At 40.9% G+C, this 27,058-nt stretch overlaps 6 protein-coding genes across 9 annotated transcripts; 3 read left to right on the plus strand and 3 right to left on the minus strand.

Annotated features, from left to right (window-relative positions):
* The first annotated feature begins 991 nt into the window (after positions 1-991).
* LOC138125791 (ileal sodium/bile acid cotransporter-like) lies at positions 992-7,535 on the plus strand. Of its 3 annotated transcripts, XM_069041311.1 has the most exons (9): positions 992-1,082; positions 1,139-1,175; positions 5,178-5,340; positions 5,395-5,517; positions 5,568-5,794; positions 5,842-6,279; positions 6,324-6,510; positions 6,558-6,633; positions 6,682-7,535. In XM_069041311.1, exons 3-9 carry the CDS (start codon positions 5,178-5,180, stop codon positions 6,791-6,793), a joined length of 1,326 nt encoding a protein of 441 aa, XP_068897412.1. In that variant the 5' UTR covers positions 992-1,082; positions 1,139-1,175; the 3' UTR covers positions 6,794-7,535. The 3 variants fall into 3 exon arrangements, with proteins under 3 accessions (XP_068897412.1, XP_068897411.1, XP_068897414.1); XM_069041310.1 differs by lacking the exons at positions 992-1,082; positions 1,139-1,175 and adding an exon at positions 1,644-1,804; XM_069041313.1 differs by lacking the exons at positions 992-1,082; positions 1,139-1,175 and adding an exon at positions 1,869-2,333.
* Positions 7,419-9,189, minus strand: LOC138125804 (uncharacterized). The gene is made up of 7 exons (XM_069041332.1): positions 9,055-9,189; positions 8,785-8,882; positions 8,592-8,732; positions 8,366-8,543; positions 8,180-8,315; positions 7,898-8,127; positions 7,419-7,845 (listed from the first exon to the last, which is right to left on the minus strand). Exons 1-7 carry the CDS (start codon positions 9,146-9,148, stop codon positions 7,721-7,723), a joined length of 1,002 nt encoding a protein of 333 aa, XP_068897433.1. The 5' UTR covers positions 9,149-9,189; the 3' UTR covers positions 7,419-7,720.
* Positions 9,190-12,551, plus strand: gammaCOP (coat protein (coatomer) gamma). Its single transcript, XM_069041283.1, has 7 exons — positions 9,190-9,326; positions 9,376-9,506; positions 9,556-9,950; positions 10,224-11,069; positions 11,150-11,988; positions 12,036-12,296; positions 12,355-12,551. The coding sequence occupies exons 1-7, from the start codon at positions 9,287-9,289 to the stop codon at positions 12,483-12,485; spliced, it is 2,643 nt and encodes an 880-aa protein (XP_068897384.1). The 5' UTR covers positions 9,190-9,286; the 3' UTR covers positions 12,486-12,551.
* On the minus strand, positions 12,490-13,614 carry Gas41 (YEATS domain-containing protein 4 Gas41). The gene is made up of 4 exons (XM_069041353.1): positions 13,477-13,614; positions 13,145-13,426; positions 12,905-13,094; positions 12,490-12,721 (listed from the first exon to the last, which is right to left on the minus strand). The coding sequence occupies exons 1-4, from the start codon at positions 13,522-13,524 to the stop codon at positions 12,558-12,560; spliced, it is 684 nt and encodes a 227-aa protein (XP_068897454.1). The 5' UTR covers positions 13,525-13,614; the 3' UTR covers positions 12,490-12,557.
* Positions 13,615-13,739: 125 nt separating this feature from the next.
* On the plus strand, positions 13,740-16,310 carry LOC138125784 (uncharacterized). The gene is made up of 5 exons (XM_069041292.1): positions 13,740-13,997; positions 14,054-14,171; positions 14,229-14,425; positions 14,477-15,029; positions 15,075-16,310. Exons 1-5 carry the CDS (start codon positions 13,897-13,899, stop codon positions 15,936-15,938), a joined length of 1,833 nt encoding a protein of 610 aa, XP_068897393.1. The 5' UTR covers positions 13,740-13,896; the 3' UTR covers positions 15,939-16,310.
* On the minus strand, positions 16,294-26,567 carry LOC138125818 (uncharacterized). 2 transcript variants are annotated; one of them, XM_069041355.1, is made up of 7 exons: positions 26,000-26,567; positions 25,603-25,953; positions 18,812-25,556; positions 16,984-18,345; positions 16,755-16,934; positions 16,552-16,706; positions 16,294-16,500 (listed from the first exon to the last, which is right to left on the minus strand). In XM_069041355.1, the coding sequence occupies exons 4-7, from the start codon at positions 17,086-17,088 to the stop codon at positions 16,308-16,310; spliced, it is 633 nt and encodes a 210-aa protein (XP_068897456.1). In that variant the 5' UTR covers positions 17,089-18,345; positions 18,812-25,556; positions 25,603-25,953; positions 26,000-26,567; the 3' UTR covers positions 16,294-16,307. The 2 variants fall into 2 exon arrangements, with proteins under 2 accessions (XP_068897456.1, XP_068897457.1); XM_069041356.1 differs by lacking the exons at positions 18,812-25,556; positions 25,603-25,953; positions 26,000-26,567 and adding an exon at positions 18,392-18,805.
* Between the last annotated feature and the right edge of the window lie 491 nt (positions 26,568-27,058).

The raw sequence follows: 27,058 nt of genomic DNA on the forward strand, positions 1-27,058 counted from the left end.
CGTGTGTCAACGATGAAAGAAAAACGAACGAAATTAATCTTATTTCGGCCTTTTTTTGGGGCCTTAACAGTACCTATGTATAATAAAACTTGGTAATCTTGTAGTTTACGTCGCCCAAACTGCGCATGTCATACGCGCAGCCCCATAGACTCTGCATTGTTGCCAGATGTTAATTAGAATTGAGCGCGTCTTTTAGTTGGATGTGTATGACTCCAATACGTTTGTTAATTGATCTGTTTCCCTGGTTTAGTGTGCTTTTTTAACTTTGTTTCGAAACAATGGGTGGTAGAGAGGCTCCTGCACAGAGTATAATTGTAGAATTAAATCACCGTCACGTGATCTTAATTGTGAATTTCCTCTTATTCGATACAAATAAATAAGTCTGGCAACGCTGTAACACATTTAGCAGGGTGCGCGAAGTGATGCACAGTTTGGGCGACGTAAACTACAAGATTACCTAAAACTTATTATTTTAAACACGGCTGTAGAACGAATCTAAAAACGAATGACTCAGAGGAAATTAAAAATTTAGACTACAAATCAGTACATCAAAAATACGAGCCGCTTTTTCGCAGATTTCCTTTGTTAAAAAGATTGCTTTTTCTGAATTAACATCTTCACAATACCTAACTATTGTAAGTTTTTCACGTTCCAACAGTGGTTGTCAAATTTTAACAAACTTTTGGCGGGTTACAAATTTAATTTGTCAAATGTGACAATCGGTGACAATTTCAAAAGTCAATGTTTCAAACGTGATTTATAAAATTCACTGTTTCGAATTTTCTGCCAACCTGACAACACTTTGACAATTGATTATAAAAAAAAAACGGACTTTAACAACCCCACTTATCCCCAATTTCAATTACACTATAATTTCGTGTTAGGCAACCAACCATACACCCGATCACGCCGACAACATAATCCACACTTCCACCAAACAAAGACATACAATCCCCCATTCTCGTCTTACCAACTACTCTAAAACAATCCCCTCTTCTATCCTTCACTCTTCGTCGTTCTTTTTTTTTTCAGTATGCAACAATCGCCGAAGCGCGGAGTGCACGTGCGTTTTTCATTTACTCGTAATTATGAAACCATCCACATAATTCAATCGATACTTCCTTACGATTAATTCCAGTGATCAAATCCGTACCGCGCACGCCGAATTCGTAAAGGTAAGGTTATGTCACGTCGTCGAATGCACCGGAGAAACCGTCCGAACTGCAAGTTCGCAACTTTCTAAAAATTGTCGTGGTCCTTGTTCGCAATGTTGTTTTCCTCGACCGGATCCTTGCGTTGCGTCACGTTCGTTCGGACAATCCCGGGGGCACAACGTCCCGACCGTCGCTCCGGAATTCCCTCAACCATTTTTTCTGGCTACGGGGGAGTACCGCGAAATACCCACCGACAACCACCATTTCTCGGTACTTGCATTCCACTTTGCACGTACCAGTTGGATATAATTAGAATTGCATCATTACTTACACCGTCTCCCCGGAGCTCCGGTACCGCGGACATGCCTCCCGACACGTGAGCCACGCTCCTGGACATGCCTCCCGACACGCGGTTTTCCCGGCTCGTATCTTGGCCAACAGCGAGAATCGTTCCAGATAGTGTTGTTTACTCGTGACTTGTGTTTTTTCCTGACCTGCAGCGAAAACATTTTGTTTGTTTATTAATCATATCTCGTATCTTGTCGGTGTGGTCGCAAGACGGGGAGAGAAACTGCCGCGGCGCTCTTTAATATCAGTCGCGACTCGCCGACACTCGCTTCAGTGGTGGTCGTCCCTCAGGAGCGTCCAAGGTACGTGTCGATTTAACAATTCAATTTCTGATTCACCTTGAACCGCCTTCATTTTTTATTCGTGATACGGTCGCCGAGAAATATTTTAACGGCGGTTGTGACGTGATTTATGCAATTATCAGTAATTGTAGTGTTGTAAAGCTGCGGTTCAAGTTCATGAGATTACCCACAAACACAGAATCCAAGGTTGCTGTTCAAGTCGTAATTGATGAGTCAATTTTACGTGCGTGATGTCCAACAGTCTTAGTTTGCGTGTTTTAATTAACCTGAGAAATTGATATTTATTGTACTTTCAAAGGATTAAGGAGGGATTGTGGAGGGTTTAGTCACCAAGACGGGAATTCGTCTTTATCGGGAACGTGAGCAGATAAGTTTTAATACACGAATTATTAAGAAACATGTTTTGGTATATAAGAATCGCGCGCTGTTATTATTTTTATAAATTATAAAGTAAGAGGTCACACGTCGGAGAAGTGAAAGTGGTCGCCGAGTTTGTTGCAGTTTTTTAAACAAGCGAAATTGATGCACGGTGAGTGTTCGCAGGTGTGCACGAAACAGGAGAAATGTTCAAGGATAGAGTCCTCGGGTCGAGGATTATTCAGAATCCTGTAAACTGTCAAGAAGTGATTCAATTTGAATGTCTGATACCTGCGTACCAGAATTCATTTGAATTTTGATGTCTGCATTATTTGCTCGTCTCTCTACGTTTCAAAATTTAAAAAAACATCTAAATTCGAAATCGTTCCCCATAATTTGATATGATAATGAACGTTCTTTATCAAACGTCGCTCGCAGAGTAACAACAATGCAAAGTCAAGGTCACTAGAGATGTATAGTGCTTTCAAAAAAACAAGAAAGTTTAACCCGAGCTGTAACTTTATTTTTTGTTTCAAGCCGAATTTTACTTTAGTGGTTTGATGGCAGTCGAAATCAAGTTGGTGTACATTCAAAAATATGAAAAAAGTGACTGTTGGAATTTTTTTTCGCAGAGGGCGCATAGTGTTCGTAAAAATTTGAGCAGGCTCGACTAAAGATATATCGGGTGTTCATTTAAATTTATCCTCAACGTTGGCGTTCAAGAGTCGATTGTGAACGCACCACAGATTACAGATCACGGATCAGATGTTTAAATCTAACTTGACTTTTTCCGTTGTTTGCGTTTTTACTCTGTAGAGTGTAGATGGACGAGTGGTGTGTTCACAATCGAGTCTCCAACGCCAACTTTGAGGGTACATTTAACTACGATTTAAATGAACACCCGATACATAATGTGCGGTTATTTTCGAAATAAAAGTGAATTCTGATTTCATATTACTGTAAATCGTAAAAAAGGAAAAAACCTACTGTCAGAATAACAGTTTTTGTTTTGATTTGAATTTTAATAAACGTTAAGGCTAGTGGTCAAGGTAAGTGAGTGTAACGTTTTTAAAAACTCAAGAAAACGTAACAGAATATGCAAACTGTCTGAATATGGAGTTTAGAGTCTATTAGTGGATACCAAACCTATTGTATGTATCGGGTGTTTTTTTAAATTTCATCTCGTGGTAGGCGTTGAAGAGTCGATTGTGAACGCACCACTCGTGTAAAACGTAAGATTTAAACAGCTGATTGGTGATCCATAACCTGCATAGTAGGTACATTGTATTTAAAAATTCCCAGAAATTCTTAACAATAATAATTTTTTTCAATAAAAACGTCTCTGAATAACAAATAAGATTTTTCTTTTGTTTTTATTCCGAATTTTGAGCTAACGTCAAGGTTGATGGAGAACATAATATGTATAGTGTGTTGAAAACCTGAGAAAGCTCGGCTTTTATTATGTAATTGTTTTTATTTCCAGAGTGAGTCTGTGGGTATTTTAAGAAAACTACATTGTTGGTGTTTATAAAAGCCTAAGAGGCTTTCATTAAGTTCTAGAAAAAGACATATAAAAACCACAACTTTCTATTTTCTAACAAATGTATTAAAATAAATCGTAATGTCTGGGAATTTCCATTCTTCCCTGATTTCATTTACAACTTTACTACTTCAGTCAACATTTCTTGACATTTTAAAATCACCGTTGTTTTATTGGATTTAATTTTGAATTCCGGATGGCTCACTATTCTATCCGGTGTTCATTTAAATGTATCCTCAAAGTAAGCGTTGAAGAGTCGATTGTGAACGCACTATGGATCACGGATCAGCTGTTTAAATCTTGGGTTTTTACACGAGTGGTGCGTTCACAATCGACTCTTCAACGCCCTATGACATATATTTAATATATGCCCTATGATCTGTTTCAAAATTAAAAATCCATCACCTGTTGGCAGAAACAAAGAAATCCCTAGAATAAATTTCATTTTTTTGGGTTGGCTCAACGTCCCGCCAAAATTTGACATCGAACAGTTGAGTTCATTACGTAACACAAAATAATTATTATGTACAAAAAGGTGGTAGCTACCATATCATTTCTTTTGAGTGAAATAATAAAATGAGAATAAAAAAACACGATAAACTACGACAAAATCGACTATCAACAATTTTCTTTCATAATCCCACTTTTTTCGACACTTGCAAACACACTAAAAAACAACAGTTGGCGACGTTGTCGGTTGTATTTTCGAGGTAGAATGCAGTGTTGGTGGATTTTTGATTTTGAAACAGATTATACATCGAATTTTTCAAAACTTTCAGAAATTTGATGTCCCATTTTTTATGCCCGCAATAGTACGAGGTGGAATTAAAAAAAAACACCCGATATATTTTTTTTAAATTACTACGTCATCAATAGAAAGACACGGTTTAAAGTTTGCCCCAGTTATCGTGAAAACAACTTTATTAATGTAAAAGTCTAGAATCCCACCAAACCAAGGCATTATTGTTTTTTTCTTATCTAAAAGGTGTTAAAACAATTAAACAATACCTTCGTATTATCTGTGGGGGGTTATCTAAAATTATAAAACAATTTGAAAGATTCAATTATTTCCGATGTACTATTCCGGTACTTTGAGTCGCACGAAAAAAATTCTCCCTCTTTTTTCCAGCAGCCCCGAAAACATAATACAAAACAACCGACTGTAGATTTTTTTACTCGGGTATTCTTTTATTTATTTTGCTTTTACTCAAACGAAATCATTCTCTATTTATCGCCCATTTTATTATTCAACTCCACTTTCCTAATTGCCGGACTTCCCACCTCTTTATTTATGCCTTCTCGATAATTTCGGACATTCTAATTTAGACAATCCACTCATCGACTCGTTCCCAAATAAATATTTTCTTTAGATTTATTTCTGAACGGATCGAATGTGCCAATAATATTTTCTCAATTACACCAGTAAACAGCGGTAGCGTGATAACACGACATCAAGGCTATTTTTCGATGTTCTAGATGTGTCCGATATCAGGCATGGTCCAATTCTTGATAGTGGTGGTGGCGCTACTCCTCTTCTGCCACGTCGCTGTGGTCCGCACTTTGGAGGTGGTGTTCGAGCCTAAAAACATCACCCTCTACATGTACAACACCATCCCGGTGCAATACCATGTGTACCTAGGTTGACTCGATCAATTTTGTTTTTTTTTGAATTTTTTACCGCTGCTATTTCCAGAACCGGGCGACACTCTCGACGACTTAAAACTGTACTCGGAGAACCCGGACGTGGCCAAAATCGAAAACACCGTCGTGATAAAGCAGCCAGATGGCGCGTTCAACCTCACCGGAAACTTCCTCGGTAACTGCGCCCCCGCGTAACCCCCAATCACTACAATTTTGCGAATTCAGGGAAAACTCGAGTGCGCTGTGAGGGCGCCCCGGGTGCCATGGACGTGACGGTGATCCGCGAGAAGCGCGTCATCGACACCGTCTTCACCTCGTCCGTCGCCACTCTGGTCAGCATAATCTACATCAACTTCGGGTGTGCCTTCAACTGGGGCGAACTGCACAAGACTCTGAAGCGCCCCATCGGTCCCGCCATCGGGTTTTTCGGCCAGTTCGTGGTCATGCCTCTGGTAGGTGGCTCCGAGTGCTCGCCTCCCGATTACGCTCCCCTTTTCAGCTCAGCTTCGGCCTGGGCAAGGTCCTCTTCCCCAACAGTCCTGAAATGCAACTGGGATTTTTCTTCACGGGGGTGTCCCCGGCAGGGGGCGCGTCCAACATCTGGACCGTGGTTTTGGACGGCAACATGGACCTGTCGATCACCATGACGACAATCAGCACTTTCGCGGCCTTCGGGATGATGCCTTTGTGGCTTTTCACTTTGGGGAAAGTCATCTTCGATCAGGGAGACATCAAAGTGCCTTACTCGCAGATCTCTACGTACGCCATAGCGCTCGTCATACCTCTGGCGATAGGGTTTTTAATATCCAGGTATTTAAAAAAGGTGGCCAAGTTTTTGGTCAAGATCCTCAAAGGATTCTCTTTGGTGTTGCTCATCTTCATCGTAGTCTTTGCCATCGTCACCAACTTGTACTTATTCGAGCTCTTCTCCTGGGAGGTGAGTCCCTCCACGCAAACAATTCTTGTTAATCGCTCGTACAGATTGTAGTGGCCGGGATGGGTCTCCCCTACCTGGGCTACGTCCTCGGCTATCTCATAGCGAGACTCTTGAGACAACCTACACCAGACTGCCTCGCCATCGGCATCGAAACGGGGATACAAAACACAGGGATCGCGATATTTTTACTCAGATTCACGCTACCCCAACCCCAAGCGGACCTCACCACAGGTACTCACCCCAATTCTCGTTTTCTTGTGCTCAATTCCGTGTTGCAGTCGCCCCCGTGTGCGTGGCTATGATGACGCCGCTACCCCTCCTCTGTATGTTGCTCTACAAGAAAATCCGGGCCAGGTTTGTACCCCCATCGCGACTAAGGTTGTTGTAACGACACCCTTCCAGGTTTTATCCTGCGCACAAGAAGGTGAACATCAATCAGGGGCTACAGGAGTTGACAGTTGATAGCAATGCCAATCCGCAAAAGGAGGATCGTCTTATTCCGACGATATCGTAGAAATCTGTGAAAATATGATAAAATACACGAATGAATGTACTTAAATCGCTGTCGGTGGCGCAAAAAAGGGTGAAAGTGTTCAATTAAGCTACTCACTAAGCACAAAATGTCACACAAAAGTTGAACAATTTGAATCAAGTTGGTGTATTGCCAACTACTAGACACCAATAACCCTGCCGCTACCAACCTGACTTAATTCCCCCGGTGGTTTTAGTAAAAGAATGTTGTAATTATTTATGATAATTAATAGTTTTGGATAGGAATGTGCGTGTTAAGTTGCAAAAAACTGGTGTTGCGTAACGCTTGTATATTGGTAACGGCTATTTCGATCAAAAAAATCTTGAAAAATACATCCTTGAACAATGTTTTTTTAGAGCAAATTTATGTCCCAGCCGGTAATTTAACTCGTTAAAAATGAAAACGAGTATGTATTTGCATTATGTATAACGTGACGTGGATTGTTTTTCTTCCTGTTTGTGAACGTGTGTAAAGTGACGACCTTGAGTGGTACTGATCGCTAGTTGCGCCACTGGCGGCGTATAAATGAATAATGAATTTTTTTATGTTTTGAACTTTTATTGTATATATGTTATATAATAAATACAATTCGTTGAGTACACGTAAGTACATTCAAAAACAATAAGTAATGTATTATCACAAGTAGTACGTAAAAATCACACAATGTAAGAACTGTGATGATTTCTCAGTATGTATAGTAATAAATAAACTTTTTCCAGTATTACATCTAACTTTCTACGTTGTATAAAATTGTAAATAAATTAATAGACAAAATATACAATAATTACAAAAGCTCTACCTATGTATTGAAAAGTTGCAACTTTATAAAATAAATTAGGAAATCATTTAAGGCTCACTTCATTTCTATTCTACCAAAAGAACGGTAAAAAAAATCCCTAAGAGAAGCGATTATACGTTGTTCACTCTAGTTGTTCCGTTTTCTTTGACTATGTCATTGGTGTGGACCAAGTTATGGCTGTATATAGATTGTAGAGGTACGTGTAGCAGCTCGACGACTCTAATAAATTCCTTCTCTGTGAAACAGAGGTGATTAGATGAGAAAAAATGCGAGTGTAGCGGTCCAACCGTTCTCGGGCGTGACTAATCCATGCCTGATAAGAAAATCTAAGGCGACTGGAACGCTCGTCGTCTTAAAATCCGCACAGAAGAGCTTCTCTAGACATTGCTCGGCTGGAAGCAACTCAAAAGTTTCAACCTCGCCATCAGCATTCTCTGGAATAAAATCTAATGGAAGTTCCAAATCGAACACAAACTCTGTATTGGGGAACAACCCCCGTTCAGATTCGAAAAAAAACCTGCGAAATCCCATGTCAATCAATCACTGCCTACTAGCGACAAACCACTTACGAAACGCAGCCGGCGCTGACCAGGTTCTTCATCAGCTCGGGGGGTATCGACGCCTCCTCCATCGCCTCCTTGTAGGCGGTCTCGAAAATTCCGTGACCCACTGACAACCCCCCTCCCACCATGTTGTCCCATTTACCTAAATCTCACTCTTATTAATAGATTTTTTGCAACGGCCGACGAACTGACCTGGCCAAGTCTGTTTCGTCGCCGATCGCTTTTGCAGCCATATGCACAGGCCCAGTTTGGGGTGTCTGACGTAGCCGTTTATGTCGACGCCGTAATTTCGTATGCCGAACAGACAGGTCGCGGATCTGTCCATCTTGAGGAGGCTCTTGGAGGTGAAGTCCGTTTTGACCTCGTAGCACTGGAATTGAGGGGTTTAGAGGGGTGTGACGGCGGGGCGGTTGCATACCTCGTCCCGCCACCCTTTCAGCGCTATGAAGACGCTTCCCGCGCGCAATTCGCGCAAAACCTTGTCCACCTGAGTGCTGCGCTCCTCGTAGTCGCGGAAAGCGGGGTTTAATTCGACGCAACCGGTGGTGATGCGAAAAACCTTGAAAAATTGCCGTTAATACGTGCACGACGCGACGGGACTATTCAATTACTTCAGGAAATTTGAGTAGCTGTTTCATGACGTCGGGCCGCACCAGCCCCACTTGGAACCCTTCGACGACGAACGGCCTGCAGTCGCCCGACGAAAGGCCTGCAAGTTTTAACAATTACCCGCGACTCGTGGCCACTTTTTAAACAAGTGTTATGGGTGTATGCCAAGATCAATATCACAAACAACGCGTTAATCACGGGATTTTTGCCGTTTCGTGAATGTAAACGGGTCCAACATGCATCGATTCGGTCTTGTCGACCTCTCAACTCACCTGACAAATAGAAGCAATTGAATTTTTGAGCCAGTTTCAGTAATCTTGACATGTTCTCCTCGGACCGTTGCACTGACATTGTAACGCTTGACATTATTGACAGGCTGTTTATAATTGTTGACGTTTCTAGGGACTTTTGCCAGATCTAGTGACAAAACTGTCAAATTAACAAATGAGTGCAAGTGTGTAAGTGACGTGTAAACATTTCCGCACCACCGAGACCGTATTAACAATGAGTTCGTTTAAAAGAGACAAAAAAGAAGAAGAGGACGGTCTGTACACCACCCCCGAACCAAATTCCCACCTAACGAGTTGTTTCAGGGGGCGGCAACCCTTTCCAGAACATCGAGAAAACCACGGTCCTCCAGGAGGCGCGCGTCTTCAACGACACCACCGTGAATCCCAGAAAATGTACTCACATCCTCACCAAACTACTCTACCTTTTGAACCAGGTAAACCACAATCTGCCCCACACTTGCACTACCATGTTTTCACTCGTAGGGGGAACAACTGGGGGCCAAGGAAGCCACCGACGCGTTTTTCGCGATGACGAAACTGTTCCAATCCCGTGACGTCATCCTGCGCAGGATGGTCTACTTGGGAATTAAAGAATTGAGTTCTATTGCTGATGATGTAATTATTGTTACATCCAGCCTCACCAAAGACATGACTGGGAAAGAGGATTTGTACCGGGCCGCGGCAATTCGAGCCCTTTGCAGTATTACAGACGCGACGATGCTCCAAACAATCGAACGCTACATGAAACAGGCGATTGTGGACAGAAATTCGGCTGTCAGTTCAGCGGCGCTTGTTAGCTCTTTGCACATGACTAAACTAGCCCCAGATGTGGTCAAGCGCTGGGTGAATGAGGCCCAAGAGGCTGTCAATAGCGATAAGTAAGTAGAGAGTTGGCGAGGTAGGGTGACCGTCAGTCATGGTACCGGTAAAATGTATTGCTAGTTGCATAACGATGTAAACGTCATTTTTGGTAAAAAACAATACAAGATGGAGAAAAAGCAACTTTCGTGAGATTTTAGAAATGTATTTGAAACTTTTTGGCGAAAGTTACATCAAGTAGGCTAGTGTCAAGCTTAGTTCGGGGTAGAGGGCGCTGCAAATGACATTTAAACCAACCTCAAAAAATATTTTAAAAAACGTTTTGTTTTAAGCATAATGGTCCAGTACCACGCCTTGGGGCTCTTATATCACATCCGCAAGACCGACCGCCTCGCCGTCACCAAACTGGTGGCGAAATTGACCAGAATATCGCTAAAGTCGCCGTACGCCGTCTGCATGTTGATCCGCATCACGGCCAAACTCCTGGAAGAGGAGGACTCGAGCAACGACTCCCCCCAGTTCGAGTTCATTGAGTCGTGCTTGCGGCACAAGTCCGAAATGGTGGTGTACGAAGCCGCTCACGCCATCGTCAATCTGAAGCGGACGACTAGTCGCGAGTTGGCCCCCGCGATCAGCGTGCTGCAGTTGTTCTGCGGCTCGCCGAAGCCGACGCTGAGATTCGCCGCCGTCAGGACTCTGAATCAGGTGGCGATCTCGCACCCGGCGGCCGTCACCGCGTGCAATCTCGATCTGGAGAATTTGATTACCGATTCGAATCGATCGATAGCGACGCTGGCGATAACCACGCTGTTGAAGACGGGGGCGGAGTCGTCGGTGGATCGACTCATGAAGCAGATAGCGACGTTCGTGTCGGAGATCAGCGACGAGTTCAAGGTGGTGGTGGTGCAAGCGATCAGAGCTTTGGCGTTGAAGTTTCCTAGGAAACACAGCGTACTTATGAATTTCTTGTCGGCGATGTTGCGCGACGAAGGGGGGCTGGAGTACAAGGCGTCCATTGCCGACACCATAATCACTATAATTGAGGATAATCCGGAAGCGAAAGAGGCGGGGTTGGCACACCTGTGCGAGTTTATCGAAGATTGCGAACACACTTCGCTCGCCGTGAGGATTCTGCATCTTTTGGGAAAAGAAGGTCCAAGGACCAAGCAACCATCCAGGTGAGAAATCAATTATTGAGATGTTCAGTCCGCGGTCCGCACGTACTGTTTCGATTAAATTTTGACATTTGACAATCCAGATGCATTCGTTTCATCTACAATCGGGTCATCTTGGAGAACCCCACGGTGCGAGCGGCGGCAGTCTCCGCCATGGCCCAGTTCGGGGCCACCTGCCCCGACCTCCTCGAGAACATCCAGGTCCTCCTGGCCCGTTGCCAGATGGACTCCGACGACGAAGTCCGCGACCGCGCCACCTACTACAGCAACATCTTGGGTCAACAAGACAAGAGTCTGTACAACAGCTACATCTTGGAAACTCTGCAAGTGTCGATACCTTCACTGGAGCGCTCCCTCAAAGAGTACGCCCAGAACCCGAACGAGCTGCCGTTCGACATGAAGTCGGTCCCCATCGCCACGATCCCCACGCGCGAAGAGACCGAACTCGACAAGCACAAGTCCGAAGGAATGATCATCTCGAACGGACCGACCAAGCCCGCGACGGTCTCCCGCGAGGAGAACTTCGCCGAGAAGTTGAGCGCCATCCCGGGGATCGCCGAGTTGGGGCCGCTGTTCAAGAGTTCGGACGTTGTGGAGCTCACCGAGTCGGAAACCGAATACTTCGTCAGGTGCATCAAGCACTGCTTCACGAACCACGTCGTTCTGCAGTTTGACTGTTTGAACACGCTCAGCGACCAGTTGTTGGAGGACGTGAGGGTGCAGCTGGACCCGAGCGAGGGGTACTCGATCGTGACTGCGATCCCTTGCCCTAAGCTGCCGTACAACGAGACGGGGTCGACCTACGTCGTCTTGAAGTTCCCCAGTAACGACCTGCCGAACAGCGTGGGGACCTTCGGGGCCGTGTTGAAGTTTATTGTGAAGGATTGCGACCCCAACACCGGGCTTCCGGACACGGACGAAGGTAATACCGGAAACGCTGTGGCGGTTCGATACTCGGGCTGTTTGCAGGGTACGACGACGAGTACATGCTGGAAGATTTGGAAGTCACGCTCGGCGATCAAATCCAGAAGATCAACAAAATGAACTGGGCCGCGGCTTGGGATGAAGCTGCCGCGACTTGCGTGGAAATGGAAGATACTTACTCTTTGAGCTCGATGAATACGCTCGAGGAAGCTGTCAAGAATATTGTGCAGTTTTTGGGACTGCAACCTGCCGAGCGGTCCGACAAAGTCCCAGAAGGAAAGAGCACCCACACCCTCCTACTAGCCGGTAAGTCCTTTCTCCGATGGTCTGAATCTCCACGAAATCGATCTCGTTCGTGTTTTAGGCATGTTCAGAGGCGGAATTGACATACTCGTGAGGGCTAAGTTGGCTCTGTCAGACGGAGTGACCATGCAGTTGACGGTGCGGTCAACAGATGGCGACGTTGCCGAATTAATAACGTCGACAGTAGGCTAGACCATTTGTTATGATAATTCAAAAATTTATTATTTACTAAATAAATATCTTATAAAATTATAAAAATCGCTCTTATACGACATATTGGTTGTCCTGGAGTTTCGCGATCTCCTCTTTGAACTGCGAAATCGTCTCTTTGGCCAACTTGAGGCGATTTTTCAACACCGCAATTTCCATTTTCACCTTTTGCTTGGCATCCGTGATGGTTTTCAGCGTCTTTTCCTTCTTCTCTTCAACTGGGGAACACACGTGTATTTACGTGACAAAAGAAAAACTTGACATGCGCATTTACCGGAACCGACACGGCAAATATCAAAGTCACGTGATTCGATCTGTTGACGTTTACCGTGACAAGCTCGACGTGCAGCTCTACCAAACGTCAAAGTCACGTGACATTTGCTGTAAAAAAAAACACTTACAATTTGTGTTGTGTTCCCACCGCGCCAAGGTCAGTTGTTTGGTGTTTGTGAGTAAATGGTGCATCAGTTGCGTCGGGTCCTGGAAGACAATTTCATCGTAACTTTCGGAAAGCAAGCCTTTGCCTTGCTCCATGCCAATGTCCATTGTGCCCCCAGAATGGAAAAGCTTCAAAATATGATACATTGTTACCTAAAAGTTGAAAATAAACAAAATTTAAATGATTGATGGAGAGTAGTTACAGGTCGTTCGTTTGGGTCGTGAAAGTGTATTTTAATGACGATTTCGAACTCGCCCCAACCAGTTTCGCTGATTTCGTACGGCGGCTTCACAACAATGCGGTTCTGATTGGCGTAACTTTCGTGTAATTTGAAGTGGACCTTTTTGACGTAACAGGAGATGTCTTCGTTGTTGTAGGGCTTGACGTACACTGTCCATTGATGTGTGTGGCCGTCCTCTTCGCGTTTCTTACCGAAATATCGAGCGATGTTGCCGTAAACAATCGGTTTGACAATACACACTCCCTACAAGAATTGACTATTATATTCACTCACGATCGTTCGAAAACTTTTACTTTCAATCTTCCGCCCGAATCGGGCCCAAAATCCGTCGGTAAACTCATACTTTTTTGCGTCCGTCTTGTTACATTATCAACCTAAACATTGAGGTTAAGTTTACATAAATGACATAAATAGTCAAACAGGGCTACCTACCGTCATCGTGCCTATTCAAATAAATGAGAACTATTACATTTATTGCGGCTGCAAAAACAGCTTTGTTTCTTTGCTAAAATGATCGAATTAATCGGATGATTTAGAAGATATGCGAATTAATCGAGGCGGATTGATTTTAAAAAATTGTTGTGATATCGTTTTTTGTAATTTTTTGTTGGTAGGTTGGTAGCGGTCAACGGCCGGAGTTGAGGTTATGTCCGGAAACCGCCAAGGTAGCGAGCGGGTGGTTGTTGGGCCAGTTTGGGCATATCTGTGCGTTCATGATGTTGCCTTTAGTTCCGATTTTGGCGACCGTTTTACCGATAACAGCCATAACTTTTGTCATTGCAGTTTTCATCGCAACCCTATACCTTAGAATCAGGTGAGTGTGCATGTACCGGCAGCATGACCCCAATACCGGGCGAATTATCGTTGCAGACGTAAATTTCCAATTAGTGTAAATTGTTGGTTTTGTAATTCGTGGACTAAAGTACCTTACGATGACCGAAACAGCTTCGACTGTCCGCACTGCTCGCAATACAACGGTTTCGCGAAGGTTTGTACTGATACGAGTGATAATTCCGTCTCGACAAATTTGAATTTATCGCTTCAGGACGGCGGTTACAACAAAATCATCCCGGAGCAACACGACGAGTTGATGAACAAATCGACGCGGATGAAGACAAAAAAAACCGTCTCGAACGGCTTGTGCGTGCTCTGCAACAACAACCAACAACTGAAAATCTTCCAACTGGCTAATTTCGTGCCGTTGGTCGAGGAGAATTACGACGTAGAAATCGAACATTTCCAGTAGGTATTTTTTGTGAAAAAAACAACATTTTAGTAACGGTCGAATTTAAGGAAACAGCTGGAAAAGGCCTACAAATTGTGTAGAAAATGCGACAGAGTCTTGAAAAAAACGATTGACACGCAAAACGCGTGGATATTCGGAAATCGCATAAAGAATCTATGCAGCAACAGCATTCCCAAACTTACAAATCTGCTAAAAAAAGAGACGGGGCTGTCGTTTTTGTCCAAACTGGACGGGTTTTTGTCAGTTTTGTTTGTTCTGTTTGTTGTTTTTGTGACACTGTTTAGTAATAAGCTTTTTACAAAAACTTTGTCGGCGTACGTGCCGACGGCCTATCACTCAATTTACAAGAGCGTCATATCCGCGGCCAACACTTCGAGAACGATTGAGATGAGTGTGGGGCCTTATTTTGTCAAAAGTGTGAAAATCGAGCCTCATTTCGCGACATGCGCGGCGGGACTCACTTTCCAAGTGTGCAGAATCGCGTGGAGGCGGTACGCGACCGCCACCAAAGTGAACCAACTGCTGTGCTGGATAATTCTGATTTTGACCGCTTGGGTCCGCTCCAGTCGGCACTACGCGCTCTTCATGCTGCTGATCCAGGTGAGCCAATCGATAGATTCGAACGTGTCTGATTTCCCCTTTTAGGCTTTCTGCGGGATCTACCTGCTCTGCACGGCGTTCAGTCGAGACGAGGTCACACTCCAAAAACACAGCGGGAAGTCGATGCGAAAGTTTGTGAAGCACTTGGAGTACACCTGCAGCGACGTCAGCGACGCCACCGACTTCGAAAACGTGTCCAGTTCGTCGAAAAACTGCGGCACGTCGTCCAACTCTTCCGATTACCTCAACAAGTCGGTCTACTCCACCCTAGATGTGCCTCCCCAGAATCACTCCGGTAACTCGAGCTTCATGTCTGCCAAAAGCGCCGCCCCCAACTGGGACTCCGACCTCAACCGCAGCCTGAACAACCTCAGTCTGGGGTTCAAGTCGCCGAGGGGCGCCTCGTCGCTGGCGTCGTTCGCCGTGCGGCGCCCCAAGCGGGTGCTGTCGCCCCCCAAGTTCCAGACCGTCAATTCGTGGGTCGCCGGCGGGTTCTGGAGGGAGGGCGACGGCGTCGTGGCGCCTTTCGCCCAGCGGTCCGACCTGAGCCGGTCGTCCAGCGAGAGCTCGGGATTCGGCTCGCAACACAACGACTTCCAAGCGGGGCCCGCGAAGGGGTACGTCCCGGAGTTCGACAAGACTTCGATGAATTCCGAGCTGTCGCGACTTAGCCCCGGCTTGTACTCGGAGGCGCGCCGGGGCACCCCCGATTTGCGCAACACCTTTTATCCCAACTTGCAGCACAACAACATGCTGCTCATCCCGCGGGACAGGTTCGCGGGGACCCCCGGCCTGATCAGGTACAACGAGCCCTACCAGAGGAAGGGCACGTTCGAGAACTGGTCCGATCGGATCAACGCGCAAGCGACTCAGAGCTTCAGGGATTTGAGCCTGCGCACGACTAACTGATTTTTCCGATGAGACTTTTAATTTTGTGATTTTTATTGTTTAGTCGAACGAGCTGCCAGTTTTATGAGTGTGCAGTCTGTTATTTTTTTAGTTGTTGCCTCTAGTGATAAGGACCACTTTAGACTTAAGATTTAAACGAAAAAATCAAAAATGGCGCGACTTTTTATTTTTATTTTTTTATTTCACGCTGGATGATCACTGCCAATACAGCAACTCAAGTCTACCTCGTTAAATTTTTGATTTTTTTTACTCAGTCTTGAAGCCGATTCGAATTTGCCGCCGCAACTGCGCAGATTTGCGCGCACTCTAGCGGGAACTTTGAATCCTTTCAGCAGTTTATAAGAAAAGTAATAAATTTCATGTGAAACTTTACTGTGTATTTACGTTACAAGTACATTTCGGGGGGGTCTCGGGAACGCACTCCCACGTGATGGGGTTCCAAGTGATGGGTCTGGGCACCTGGACCAAATCATACGCCGGAGTGACATTGTACATGAGCGAGTCTCGCAGTTTCAAAGTAAGACTTTGCGCGTTGGCGTTATGCATCAGCGAAGAATTCGCCCTGAAATGACAATTCTGTAGCGCAAGGACACCGAGACCTTCCTAGCTTTACGCCGGAATCGCGAATCTCTTAACCGTGTAGTCTTTGGTGTCGGGCGCCACGAACGTGTCGTTGTAATGAGTGGAGTAGTTCCTGCGCGGCTCCTGTATTTCACACCCCCACTGTTCCTTCTTGTAGTCCAGCAAGCCGTACTTGGTCAAGTTCCCCTTGCGTCAAAATTCAGTAAACAGTCGACAAGACCAGACACTACTCACGAAAGGGTAAATGTATTCTTCAGTGGGCTGGCGAATTTCCATTCTGAAATTGAGAACCCTGGGTATGCAGCTTGGGAAACACTTGGGGAAGTGATTGTAGGACAAGTCGTAGGTGCTCGCGAAATTTTCGAAATAGTTGGGCAATTCGTTGCGACCGACCTGCGAGACGAAGTTGCTCTCCTGAAAGATAGAGTTTGGGTTTGGTGTCAGGGAAGAAGCGGGAGAATACTTCTGCGTCCAGTTTTTGGTCCCACTTCACAGCCGGATCGATTCGTGAAAAAGGTTTGGGGCCGTAGCTGTCGGTGTAAGTGGTGGAAATGGTGTGCCCCTCCATTTGTACGGTGGATGTGCTGGCCCGCTCATTCACCCAAGGTCCGTTCAGTACTTTGTTAGAGTAATAGGTACATGTGTGGAAAATGATTCGAAAATTTGGAAGACGCGTCACGTTCTACGTACTTAGTATTTGATTCTTTGAGTCATTTCACAATGAAAAGAAAATGAACAAACATTGTTGTCAAAACGTTCAAACTATCAGTTTTGACAAGACATTTAAGGTACTTGTATGGATTTTGAGTGGTGTGGTGGGTGCACCTTGCTCCATTTGATCAGGACTGGTTTCCCAATAAACTTTTTATTTCGGGTTTGCTAGTTCGTAGGGCGCGTTCATCAGCTCAAGATCCTATCAGTAGGTACTTACTCGATTTGAGATCTGTTGGGCCTCTAAAAATAAATCTTAAACTTGGAGAATGTACTCGATACAGGTCGCACAACGTAACTTGAGATGCTCAGATAGAATGAGAAATCCGAGTTACAAGAAAATCTTCCAACGGCTTCGTTTACAGATGAAAAAAACACCATTATTCAAAAGAATATTGTGTTATATATTTTATTATTACACTTAGAAGCAAAGGTAAAATTAGACATGGATAACTGCATTGTGGCTTCTTTCCTACGTTTTGTACTTTTCAAGATTTTGTGCATTTGCTTGCACTCCCACATGACTGGATAAAATGTAGTGCTTTTTTTATGTAGGTACCATTAATTCCGTAGTTAGCTTGGTTGTTATAAGCATGCATATTTATGTATATTTACGGTTGCATCAAATCAAGATTTGGAAAATTAATTTCTTCCTCTTCACTTGCTTTTACTCTAAACTAAATAAGTTAAAATCGGCGATCCTTCATTCCTGCGAATGTTTTACCATTAATACCGTAGTTTAATTATTATGTTTTGAGTATCTTTTAAATGCGTAATCGGCTGCTTCAGGTGCTTTAAAATCCTGTTTATAAGCAGATCCAGAAACTTGACGACGAGGTTTTTTGTCAAGATCGCATTCTTCCATTTTATCATCCACAACCCCAGATTTTGTTATGGGAACGTCTTTTTGTAAAGATACAACTTTTTTTGGTTCCATTTTCTTCAGCTTATCGTCCACGGGAATTTCAGGGAATGATTTAAAATTACCCACTTCTGGATACAAAACAGAAGGAATCTCGGCTGGCACCGCTTGCACTGTTGGCGCTAGTGTATTTTCACGGTCAGCAGACCAATTTCCAATCAGTGTTTTGTTTGAATACATCTTTGTCGGTTTCTGGAATGCAAAATTGGTGGAAAATACAATCAGCGACAACACATACCTATTGCGTATTAAACTCTCGAGAATCACGTGATCCACTGCGCAGTGCGCACCAGTAAAAAACAAACTTTGACAATTTGACAACTACTACACGAGAGTTATGGATTGTGGGTGTGGATTACGCTCGCTGCGCAAACGCATTGATCCACATTAATCCGCGTAATAAAATAAATTTGAGATATCTTGATTTAGCCATTTCAAATCAAGAAGAAATTTTACTAACATTACTGTTGTTAAAACGTTCAAACTACCAGTTTTGACAAGAAATTTGAAGGTACTTATATGATTTTGAGTGGTATGGTTGGTGCACCTTGAAAATGTGACAGTTTCTCAACTTTTAAACCTATTTAAAAATACATTATTTCTATCACACGAATTTAAAATACAGTATCAAAATAGGGCAAGGTTGCTCCTTTGGTACCATTCACTCTTTATTATCTTCTTTGGTGACCGGATTTCAAGAACTTCTCTCCAACAAGCAACAACTAACAACTGTGGACAGACCAAAATCACTTTGTTTTTTTCTTTTATTTTGGAAGATTTTTGAAACTGTATAAACCAATTTGTCCCATTTCGTTCTAATACGTCATGGTAGGTAGAATAAGCCGTTAACTATCTAATTTAGTACGTGCCTAATGACGAGTCTTATCTACAAAGGATGTACGAATCGTTTAAACTAATAACCAGTGGTATCAAGAGCTCAAAATTACCATCGACAGCTCAATGGGGTCGTTGAAGAGAATTATTTTGGTTATATCTCCACTCTTTACGTTCTTGTTCCAAAAGATGAAATTACGTGATGTTACTCTTAAATTGTCATCAACACTGTTAAACTCTAATGGAATGGGTCAAAATGGGTTCGTGGTAATCTTAAACTTGGAGAATGTATTAGATTACGTAAGTCGTACAGAATTCTGCGCTTGACTCAGAGAACAAAGACAAAATTAAAACTTAAAAAATATTGAGAGCCGACTATATTATCCATTGACAAAAAAGTTCGAAAATTGACTCATATGGATCACGAAAAAAAAAACCATTCACAAACATATTGTATTATATATTTTATTATTACACTTAAAAGCAAAGGTAAAATTAGACTTGAATAACTGCACTGTGACTTCTTTCCTATGTTTTGCACATTTCAAGATTTTGTGCATTTGCTTACACTCCCTGGGTAAAATGTAATGCTTTTTGGTAATCTTGCATTTTACGGTGGCAAATGTGCGCACGCGTAAAACGTCAGCTGTACGGCGAAAATTTGTGGCATTGTTGTCAGTTCTCTTGTCAACAACTCAGTTAGTTGGTTCGGTTAGCTCTACACATACGATATAGTACTGAGCTGTTCCTCTTAGTGATCTTTACGTACTTTATTTAATATTAAGTAAACATGGCAATTCGCGGTCCAGCCGCTTCGGTTCAAATTGTTGAACCCCAATTTATTTTAAATGCGGCAGTAATTGCCAATGAAAATTGGAATCTTTACAATCTGCATTTTGACGGTGAATTAGCAATCCTTCAATGGTTGGCAAAGCGTCGACTTATCAGAAATTCTTCGCTTTGTCCAACATGTCAGATTCAAATGTCGTTTATCAAAAGAAATGACATAATTGATAAATGGCGGTGGCAATGTCGGCTGTGCAAAGCATCAGCCAGTGTTCGAAAAAATTCATTTTTTTCGCATAGTCATTTGTCACTGCGACAAATTATTATTATAACTTACTGCTGGGCAATGGATTTCCCACAAAATATCATTGCACATGAGGCAGAAATAGGGCAAGGAAGTACCCATACAATGGTAGACTGGGCTTCTTTTTGTCGCGAAATATGCGAACAGCATTTAATGGACCACCCGATGGAGATTGGGGGTTTAGACCAGAACGGCATGTCCCTCACTGTGGAAATAGACGAATCAAAATTTTTCCACAGGAAATACAACAGGGGGCAATGGAGGGAAGGACATTGGGTTTTCGGGGGCATCGAAAGGAACTCCGGAAAATGTTTCCTGGTAGAAGTTCCCGATAGAACGGAAGCAACACTATTGGGTATTATAGAAAGGTATTCAGATGTTTTAAGGGACACTGTTTTGCTTATTATGTATATTATTATTTAATGGCATCTGCTTTATTTCTCTTGTAAATGTGCTTTGCTTTGTAAAATACGAGTATAAGGGCCAGTTTATAGAAAGATAATTAAATATTTAATTCGAATTAAATTTTAATGCGCGATTAAGCGATGAATCCGAAACTTCAATTGGTTCAGTTTGATCACGTGTTCAGTAAATCTGGCATTTGATTACGATTAACTTAATTTCGCTTCTATAAACTGGCCCTAAGTCTTTTGTTACTTATCTACAGATTTTCAATTACCTCTTTTACAGAATCGAGAGTTACGTTTTTTTTCTAAATTTTTATCTGCCATTTTTATACTTTTGTCTTTCCCACACAGAATGATTTTACCAGGGACAATAATAATGTCAGATGGTTGGCGGGCATACCACAACATTGGAAACGTGCACGGAGGTATTTACGAACACCACGTGATTATTCACGAGGAAAATTTTGTGTCCCCCGATGATCCCAATGTCCACACTCAACATGTTGAGAATATGTGGATGCGGGCCAAAAAAAAACTTCGCCGCCAGTATGGTACATCCGAAGCCCTATTTACATCATATCTACACGAATTTCTGTGGAGAAATAAACACAAATTTGTAAATAAATTTTCAGCATTTTTAAATTGTATTGCAGAACAATATTTAGTATAACTTTTGTTTTTTATCTGTTTTGTTTTCAAAAGTAGATATACAGGGCAAGTCACATAAGGCTTATTTCTGAATTTATTTTGTACGCAACCAAAAATACTAATGACGCTTGATACCGTTTATAATGTGATTTAATTTAGTAATCAACGTAGGTAAGTAATTGGCTAAAAATGTCAAAATGACAGTTGATGAATTTAATTTTTGATTTCATTAATCAGAACTGGATAACGTCATTTTGACATTTTTAGCCAAATTACATACCTACTACATTGATTCCTAAATTAAATCTCATTATAAACGGTATCAAGTGGTCAGCGTCATTAGTATTTTTGGTTGCGTACAAAATAAATTCAGAAATAAGCCTTATGTGACTTGCCCTGTACTTACTTATATTATACATTATGTATATAGTTATTTTATATGTAGTTTTTAAATAAAATTTCCGTAGTTTCATTATACTCGTAGTCCAGTCAGTGGGAGATAAAAATGGTCGTTGCCTTACAAAAGGTGTTTGAGTAGTGACCTTGATGAAAAATACAAGTTTTCGACCTTGTAAATGTAAAGGGGGTCCATTGTTAGTAAATTTTGCAGATGATCAAATGAAATGTTTTGTGTAATACAGGCTGGTCCCGGTATAACCTGCCAAAAAAATTCTCGGTCATTAGAAGGATATAACAAGTCCGGAAAACCCCTTTTTATTAGGTCCAAAATAATGTGGATAAATTAACCCCTATCCACACCCATTAGACGCTGCTGTCGACAAAAAAATATTTAGGTACTATAGTCCATTCCATTTAAGTATGCAGTACAGTGTGCCCATTTTATCGGTTCCCGCCTTAAAAGTACAAAATAGGCAACACAATTTACTTTTCGGAGATTGCTATGTTTAAAAAAATGTTTTTGAAAATTTTCAAAAGGTTGCATTGAATATTACCGTCATGGATGACATCAGTCTTCAAATACTTCAAAAATTTGGAAATAGAGGAACTCTAGTTTAAACTATTAGGTTATGCGTTATGTCACTTTGTGGCATATTGAATGATTCACTTTGGCTAACTATGTTTCTTATTTTAAAAAGTAAATAATTTCCACCAAGCATTAAGATATCTGTGCAATGTATTATGTGTTGCCTATTGCTAAACCGTAAGGCGTGAAGAGATAAAATGGGCACCCTGTATAGAATAGCCTAAAGACTATTTCCCGTCGTTGATTGGTCAAAATGAGAGAAAAGTTTACACCAAGGCAATTTTTCATAACTACTGTCAAATTTTGATATTTGATCGATTTTTTGGTTATTAATGTGAAACTTGTCGAATTTTTGTATCAAACGCATCATTAAACTACAATTTTGTTTTTAGAATACCACTACCGTAAGTTCCTTTATGACTTTTTTTGTTAATTTTCCTTGGAATGTACAGTTGCGGCCGTTGAAATCTCAGACAGGAAAGATTTAAACATTTTTCGTTTAAAAATTACCGTCACTTTAGACAATATTTATTTGTAGTGTTGTGAGGTGCGGTAATTGACTTAGTCAATGACCCATTTGACCGGTCAATAATTTTCAATGACTTGACGTATTTGACCAGTCATTTTTAAAATTTAAATTTCCCGCTTATAATGTTGAAGATTATAGGATATAACGACTGTTTGACTGATGAGATGAGGTTATGTTGGGTTGTCTAATTTCATTTACGTAGCTGCTGACAATGAAGAAATCGATTATGACAATAAATAAGTAAATTATGACAATGAAACATCTAAAACTTTAATAAAGATCATTGTGGAAAACGATTAAGCTTTTTATCTATTAGGAAGAATTGGTTTTTGTTTTTCAATCGTTTTTGTGTCTTCCTAACATGACATACAATATATTTTTACTTTCATAAAATACTTACCTACTTTTTTAAATTCTAAATGAATCTTGAAGTAAGTATTTTAAAAGAAACTAAAAATACATACACACAGTTGTGTTGAAAGTTTTAAAGCGTTTGAAATTAACAAAAAGTTCAAATTCAAGCAAATATGTTAAAGAAAAAACAAAGTATAACTTCAAACAATTCAAACTTAACCTCACTTACACAATTTTAGAACAATAATTTATCGATCAATAAATCTTATAAAAAATGGAATTAAGAACCATTATTTGGTATTAAAATAATCCTTGACATTGAAAGAATCGTTTTGTGATGTTTAGCTAGTTCCTACTTTTTGACCAATAATGACTGGTAATTGACCGATCAAGGACCGGTCAACTTTGACCAAAAATAAATGACCGGTTATTTATCCATCACTATTTATTTGTCACTTTTGACAATGAATTTTCTATTATCGAAAAAACTTATTTACACACTTAAATTTTTCTCTGTATTGCACCAGTTTCTGCTATCCGATAGTACAAACGAATGTTGTTCGATCCAATTTTATTAATATGGTACAATAAAAAAAATCAAAATTGTATATTTTTTTAGTTGATCCCCGTATCACTTTTCCAATTACAGAGTGTCCCCAAAAAAAAAGACGAGCCCATAACTCCGTTATTTATCGGACGATTTTAATTATCTATACACCAAATTAAATGATTGTTAATAGACTACAAAACGGCTTAATACATTCACGTATAGCTCCAAGGGCTTCAAGAGTAAACTGTCAAAATATTTTTTTTCAAATGGGATTACATACTTTTTTTTAGTAATTCTGATAGAGAGTTTAATTCTGAAAACAACAATGTATCACAAGTATAATTTCACATAAAAAAAAAATAACACTGACTTTTGAAACAAATGACGAGCACCAAGCGAAAAGCTATCAAAATTCATTGCGTTACAATGTTATAACCAAATTAAGGTAGCTGGAAAAACAAATGACAAATTATATCATGTGGGATTGCGCAGATATGCCGCCAATGTTTAGCGCAAAATAGAACATAGACGATAGTAGCGTTTTTTTACTTTTTTTTTGTGAATTTTTGGTATTTAAGTGTATACTTCTGATACATTGTTGTTTTCAGAATAAAAATCTCGATCAGAATTACTAAAAAAAAATATGTAATCTCGTTTGAAAAAAAATATTTTGACAGTTTACCCTTGAAGCCCATGGGGCTATACTTGAATTTATTAGACCATTTTGTAGCCTATTAACAACTATTTAATTTGGTGTACAGATAATTAAAATATTCCGATAAATAACGGAGTTATGGACTCGTCTTCTTTTTTGGGGACACCCTGTAAATTTTCATATACAAATAGAGACACGGAATTTCGGGCATCATTTTTCTGTTACTTCAAAAAATTCTGATGTAAATCACTCTTTATTGTCAACGTGACATTCAAAAGTCAAATGTTTAAATTTATTTTCTGTTCACGTCAATCGCATGTCAAAATTGAGGTTAATAATGTAAAGCCTATTTTACATTTTTTTGACGGTATATTGACAGTGATGGCCGAAATTCCGTGTCTCGAACTGTACGCTAGTACTGAATAAATTAAATAAACAAATAAATTCAATTATTGATAGTTATTTATTACACAAAATATTTGATTTGATCATTTGCAAAATTTACAAAATAAAATTTGACGTTTTTTTGGAGTAAAAATTTCCTTAAATTGCATCTTTCGTCGTTTGTATCTCAGTTCCTATTAGACTTACAAGAAAAGTATAAATACAAAAAAGTTGGCAAATCGTATCCTTTACAACTTTTATTGGAACTTTTTTCTCATACAATGAACGGTTATCGAGTTATTCTGTGAAAACGTGTTTTTGGCACCTTTCATTCAAGATGGCAGCTCGCGTTCCACCCCCAAGGTCGAAAACTTGTATTTTCACTACTCAAACAACATATTTCAAAATCATTACTACCTCAAGAATCCCCTCTTATAACTGGACTATTTTCAGTATTTTCTGATATTTATTAATAGCGCGATTTTGTTTTGCTTCTTTAATAACGTGGTAGAACTATGCACATGTCTGGTTCTGGTACATCTGACAACAAGGGGTCAGAATTATAATGAAGTTTGCACTTGCGCACATTTGCCACCGTAAAATGCAAGATTACCTGCTTTTTTTATGTACCATTAATACCGTAGTTTAATTATTGTTAAGCATGCATATACATAGATATATGATATATATTTAGGGTTGCGTCAAATCAAGATTTGGAAAATTAATTTATTCCTCTACACTTGCTTTTACTCTAAACTAAATAAGTTAAAAAAATAGGCGAACATCAAATTTACTTTATTCGAGTTTAATTATTATGTTTTGCGTATCTTTTAAACGCGTAATCAGCTGCTTCGGGTGCTTTAAAATCTTGTTTATAAGCAGATGAAGAAACTTGACGAGATTTTTTGTCGTCAAGATCCCATTCTTCCATTTTATCATCCATAACCCCAGATTTTGTTATGTTGCCCTTAAAAGTGTGGTTACTTCACGATAAAAAAGTAATTAGAACATACAAAATTTGGAAGGTATTCGCTTGAGGGCTGGTGGAACTCTTGTCCACATTCTAACGATCTGGGAATATTACCTTCGAAAGATTTGGGGAAATAATTGTAAGACAAGTCGTAGGAGCTGGAGAAATTGTCGACGAAGTTGCCGGCCTTGGGAACGTCTTTTTGTAAGGATACAACTTTTTTTGATTCCATTTTCTCCAGCTTATCTACGTCTGAGTCTACGAGAACATTTAACTCGTCATCCACGGGAATTTCAGGGAATGATTTAGAATTGGCCACTTCTTCAGCCTTATAGCTACGGTCAGCAGACCAATTTCCAATCAGTGTTTTGTTTGAATACATCTTTGTCGGCTTCTGGAATGCAAAATTGGTGGAAACTACAATCAACGACAACACACACCTATTGCGTATCAACTATCGAGAATCGCGTGACGTGACCCACTACGCACTCACAGAACACAACACAGGACACAATACGCACTACTGAAATTTACTGAAAAACAAACTTTGACAATTTGACTACCTTGACTACTAGGTATGGATTGTGGATGAGGATTCCGTTCGCTGCGCAAGCGCATTGATTTACATGCGTCCGCGTAATAAAATACACTTGAGATGTCTTAATTGCGCCATTTCAAAACAAGATGAAAATGAACTAACATTACTGTTGTTAAAACGTTCAAACTACCAGTTTTGACAAGAAATTTGAAGGTACCTATATGATTTTGAGTGGTGTGGTTGGTGCACCTTGAAAATGTGACAGTTTCTCAATTTTTACACCTATTTAAAAAATACATTATTTCCATCACACGAATTTAAAATGCAGTATCAAAACAGGGCAAGGTTGCGCCTTTCGTACCGTTCACTCTTTATTATCTTCTTTGGTTACTTTTGTCATACGTAGATCGAGTCCACGTGACCGGATTTCAACAAGCAACAAGACCAAAATCACTTTGTATCTGCTTTGTAGGTTTTTTTTTTGAAAGCTTTTCAAAACTGTATAAACCAACTTTGCCGCATTTCGTTCTAATACGTCGTACTTCGTAGTAGGTAGAAGCCCAAATAAGCCATTAACTATCTAAATTAGTACCTACCTAATGACGAGTCTTATCTACAAAGGATGTACGAATCGTTTAAACTAATAACCGGTGGTATTAGGAGCTCTAAATTATCATCGATAGCTCGAGGGGGTCGTTGAACGGAATTATTTTGGTCATATCTCCACTCTTCACGTTTTTGTTCCAAAAGATGGGTTACTCTTAAATTGTTATCAACACTGTTAAAACTCTAATGGAATGGGTTCGTGGTAATCTTAAACTTGGAGAACGTATTAGATTACGTAACTCGTACTAAATTTTGCTCTTCATCCAGAGAACAAAGAAATAATTAAAACGTAAAAAATATTGAGGGCCGACTAGGTATATTATCCATCGACAAAAAAGTTGGAAAATCGACTAAT

The sequence above is a fragment of the Tenebrio molitor genome, chromosome 3, assembly GCF_963966145.1.
Source record: "Tenebrio molitor chromosome 3, icTenMoli1.1, whole genome shotgun sequence".
Classification (NCBI taxonomy): domain Eukaryota; kingdom Metazoa; phylum Arthropoda; class Insecta; order Coleoptera; family Tenebrionidae; genus Tenebrio; species Tenebrio molitor.

What these genes read in the sequence shown, in the direction of transcription:
- LOC138125784 (XM_069041292.1), top strand. Translation starts at nt 13,897, where the DNA reads ATGATGTTGCCTTTAGTTCCGATTTTGGCGACCGTTTTACCGATAACA. An exon ending in AATACAACGGTTTCGCGAAG is followed by an intron (nt 14,172 to 14,228) that starts GTTTGTACTGAT and finishes TTATCGCTTCAG; the next exon opens with GACGGCGGTTACAACAAAAT. An exon ending in GTAGAAATCGAACATTTCCA is followed by an intron (nt 14,426 to 14,476) that starts GTAGGTATTTTT and finishes GTCGAATTTAAG; the next exon opens with GAAACAGCTGGAAAAGGCCT.
- LOC138125791 (XM_069041311.1), top strand. Translation starts at nt 5,178, where the DNA reads ATGTGTCCGATATCAGGCATGGTCCAATTCTTGATAGTGGTGGTGGCG. An exon ending in CCTCACCGGAAACTTCCTCG is followed by an intron (nt 5,518 to 5,567) that starts GTAACTGCGCCC and finishes TTGCGAATTCAG; the next exon opens with GGAAAACTCGAGTGCGCTGT. An exon ending in AGTTCGTGGTCATGCCTCTG is followed by an intron (nt 5,795 to 5,841) that starts GTAGGTGGCTCC and finishes TCCCCTTTTCAG; the next exon opens with CTCAGCTTCGGCCTGGGCAA.
- LOC138125804 (XM_069041332.1), bottom strand. Translation starts at nt 9,148, where the DNA reads ATGTCAAGCGTTACAATGTCAGTGCAACGGTCCGAGGAGAACATGTCA. An exon ending in AGCTACTCAAATTTCCTGAA is followed by an intron (nt 8,733 to 8,784) that starts GTAATTGAATAG and finishes CAATTTTTCAAG; the next exon opens with GTTTTTCGCATCACCACCGG. An exon ending in ATTAGTCACGCCCGAGAACG is followed by an intron (nt 7,846 to 7,897) that starts GTTGGACCGCTA and finishes TCTGTTTCACAG; the next exon opens with AGAAGGAATTTATTAGAGTC.
- gammaCOP (XM_069041283.1), top strand. Translation starts at nt 9,287, where the DNA reads ATGAGTTCGTTTAAAAGAGACAAAAAAGAAGAAGAGGACG. An exon ending in GAGGCTGTCAATAGCGATAA is followed by an intron (nt 9,951 to 10,223) that starts GTAAGTAGAGAG and finishes TTTTGTTTTAAG; the next exon opens with CATAATGGTCCAGTACCACG. An exon ending in CCACACCCTCCTACTAGCCG is followed by an intron (nt 12,297 to 12,354) that starts GTAAGTCCTTTC and finishes TTCGTGTTTTAG; the next exon opens with GCATGTTCAGAGGCGGAATT.
- LOC138125818 (XM_069041355.1), bottom strand. Translation starts at nt 17,088, where the DNA reads ATGGAGGGGCACACCATTTCCACCACTTACACCGACAGCTACGGCCCC. An exon ending in ACCAAAAACTGGACGCAGAA is followed by an intron (nt 16,935 to 16,983) that starts GTATTCTCCCGC and finishes TCTATCTTTCAG; the next exon opens with GAGAGCAACTTCGTCTCGCA. An exon ending in AAGAATACATTTACCCTTTC is followed by an intron (nt 16,707 to 16,754) that starts GTGAGTAGTGTC and finishes TTTTGACGCAAG; the next exon opens with GGGAACTTGACCAAGTACGG.
- Gas41 (XM_069041353.1), bottom strand. Translation starts at nt 13,524, where the DNA reads ATGAGTTTACCGACGGATTTTGGGCCCGATTCGGGCGGAAGATTGAAA. An exon ending in ACGACCCAAACGAACGACCT is followed by an intron (nt 13,095 to 13,144) that starts GTAACTACTCTC and finishes TTCAACTTTTAG; the next exon opens with GTAACAATGTATCATATTTT. An exon ending in GTGGGAACACAACACAAATT is followed by an intron (nt 12,722 to 12,904) that starts GTAAGTGTTTTT and finishes TGTGTTCCCCAG; the next exon opens with TTGAAGAGAAGAAGGAAAAG.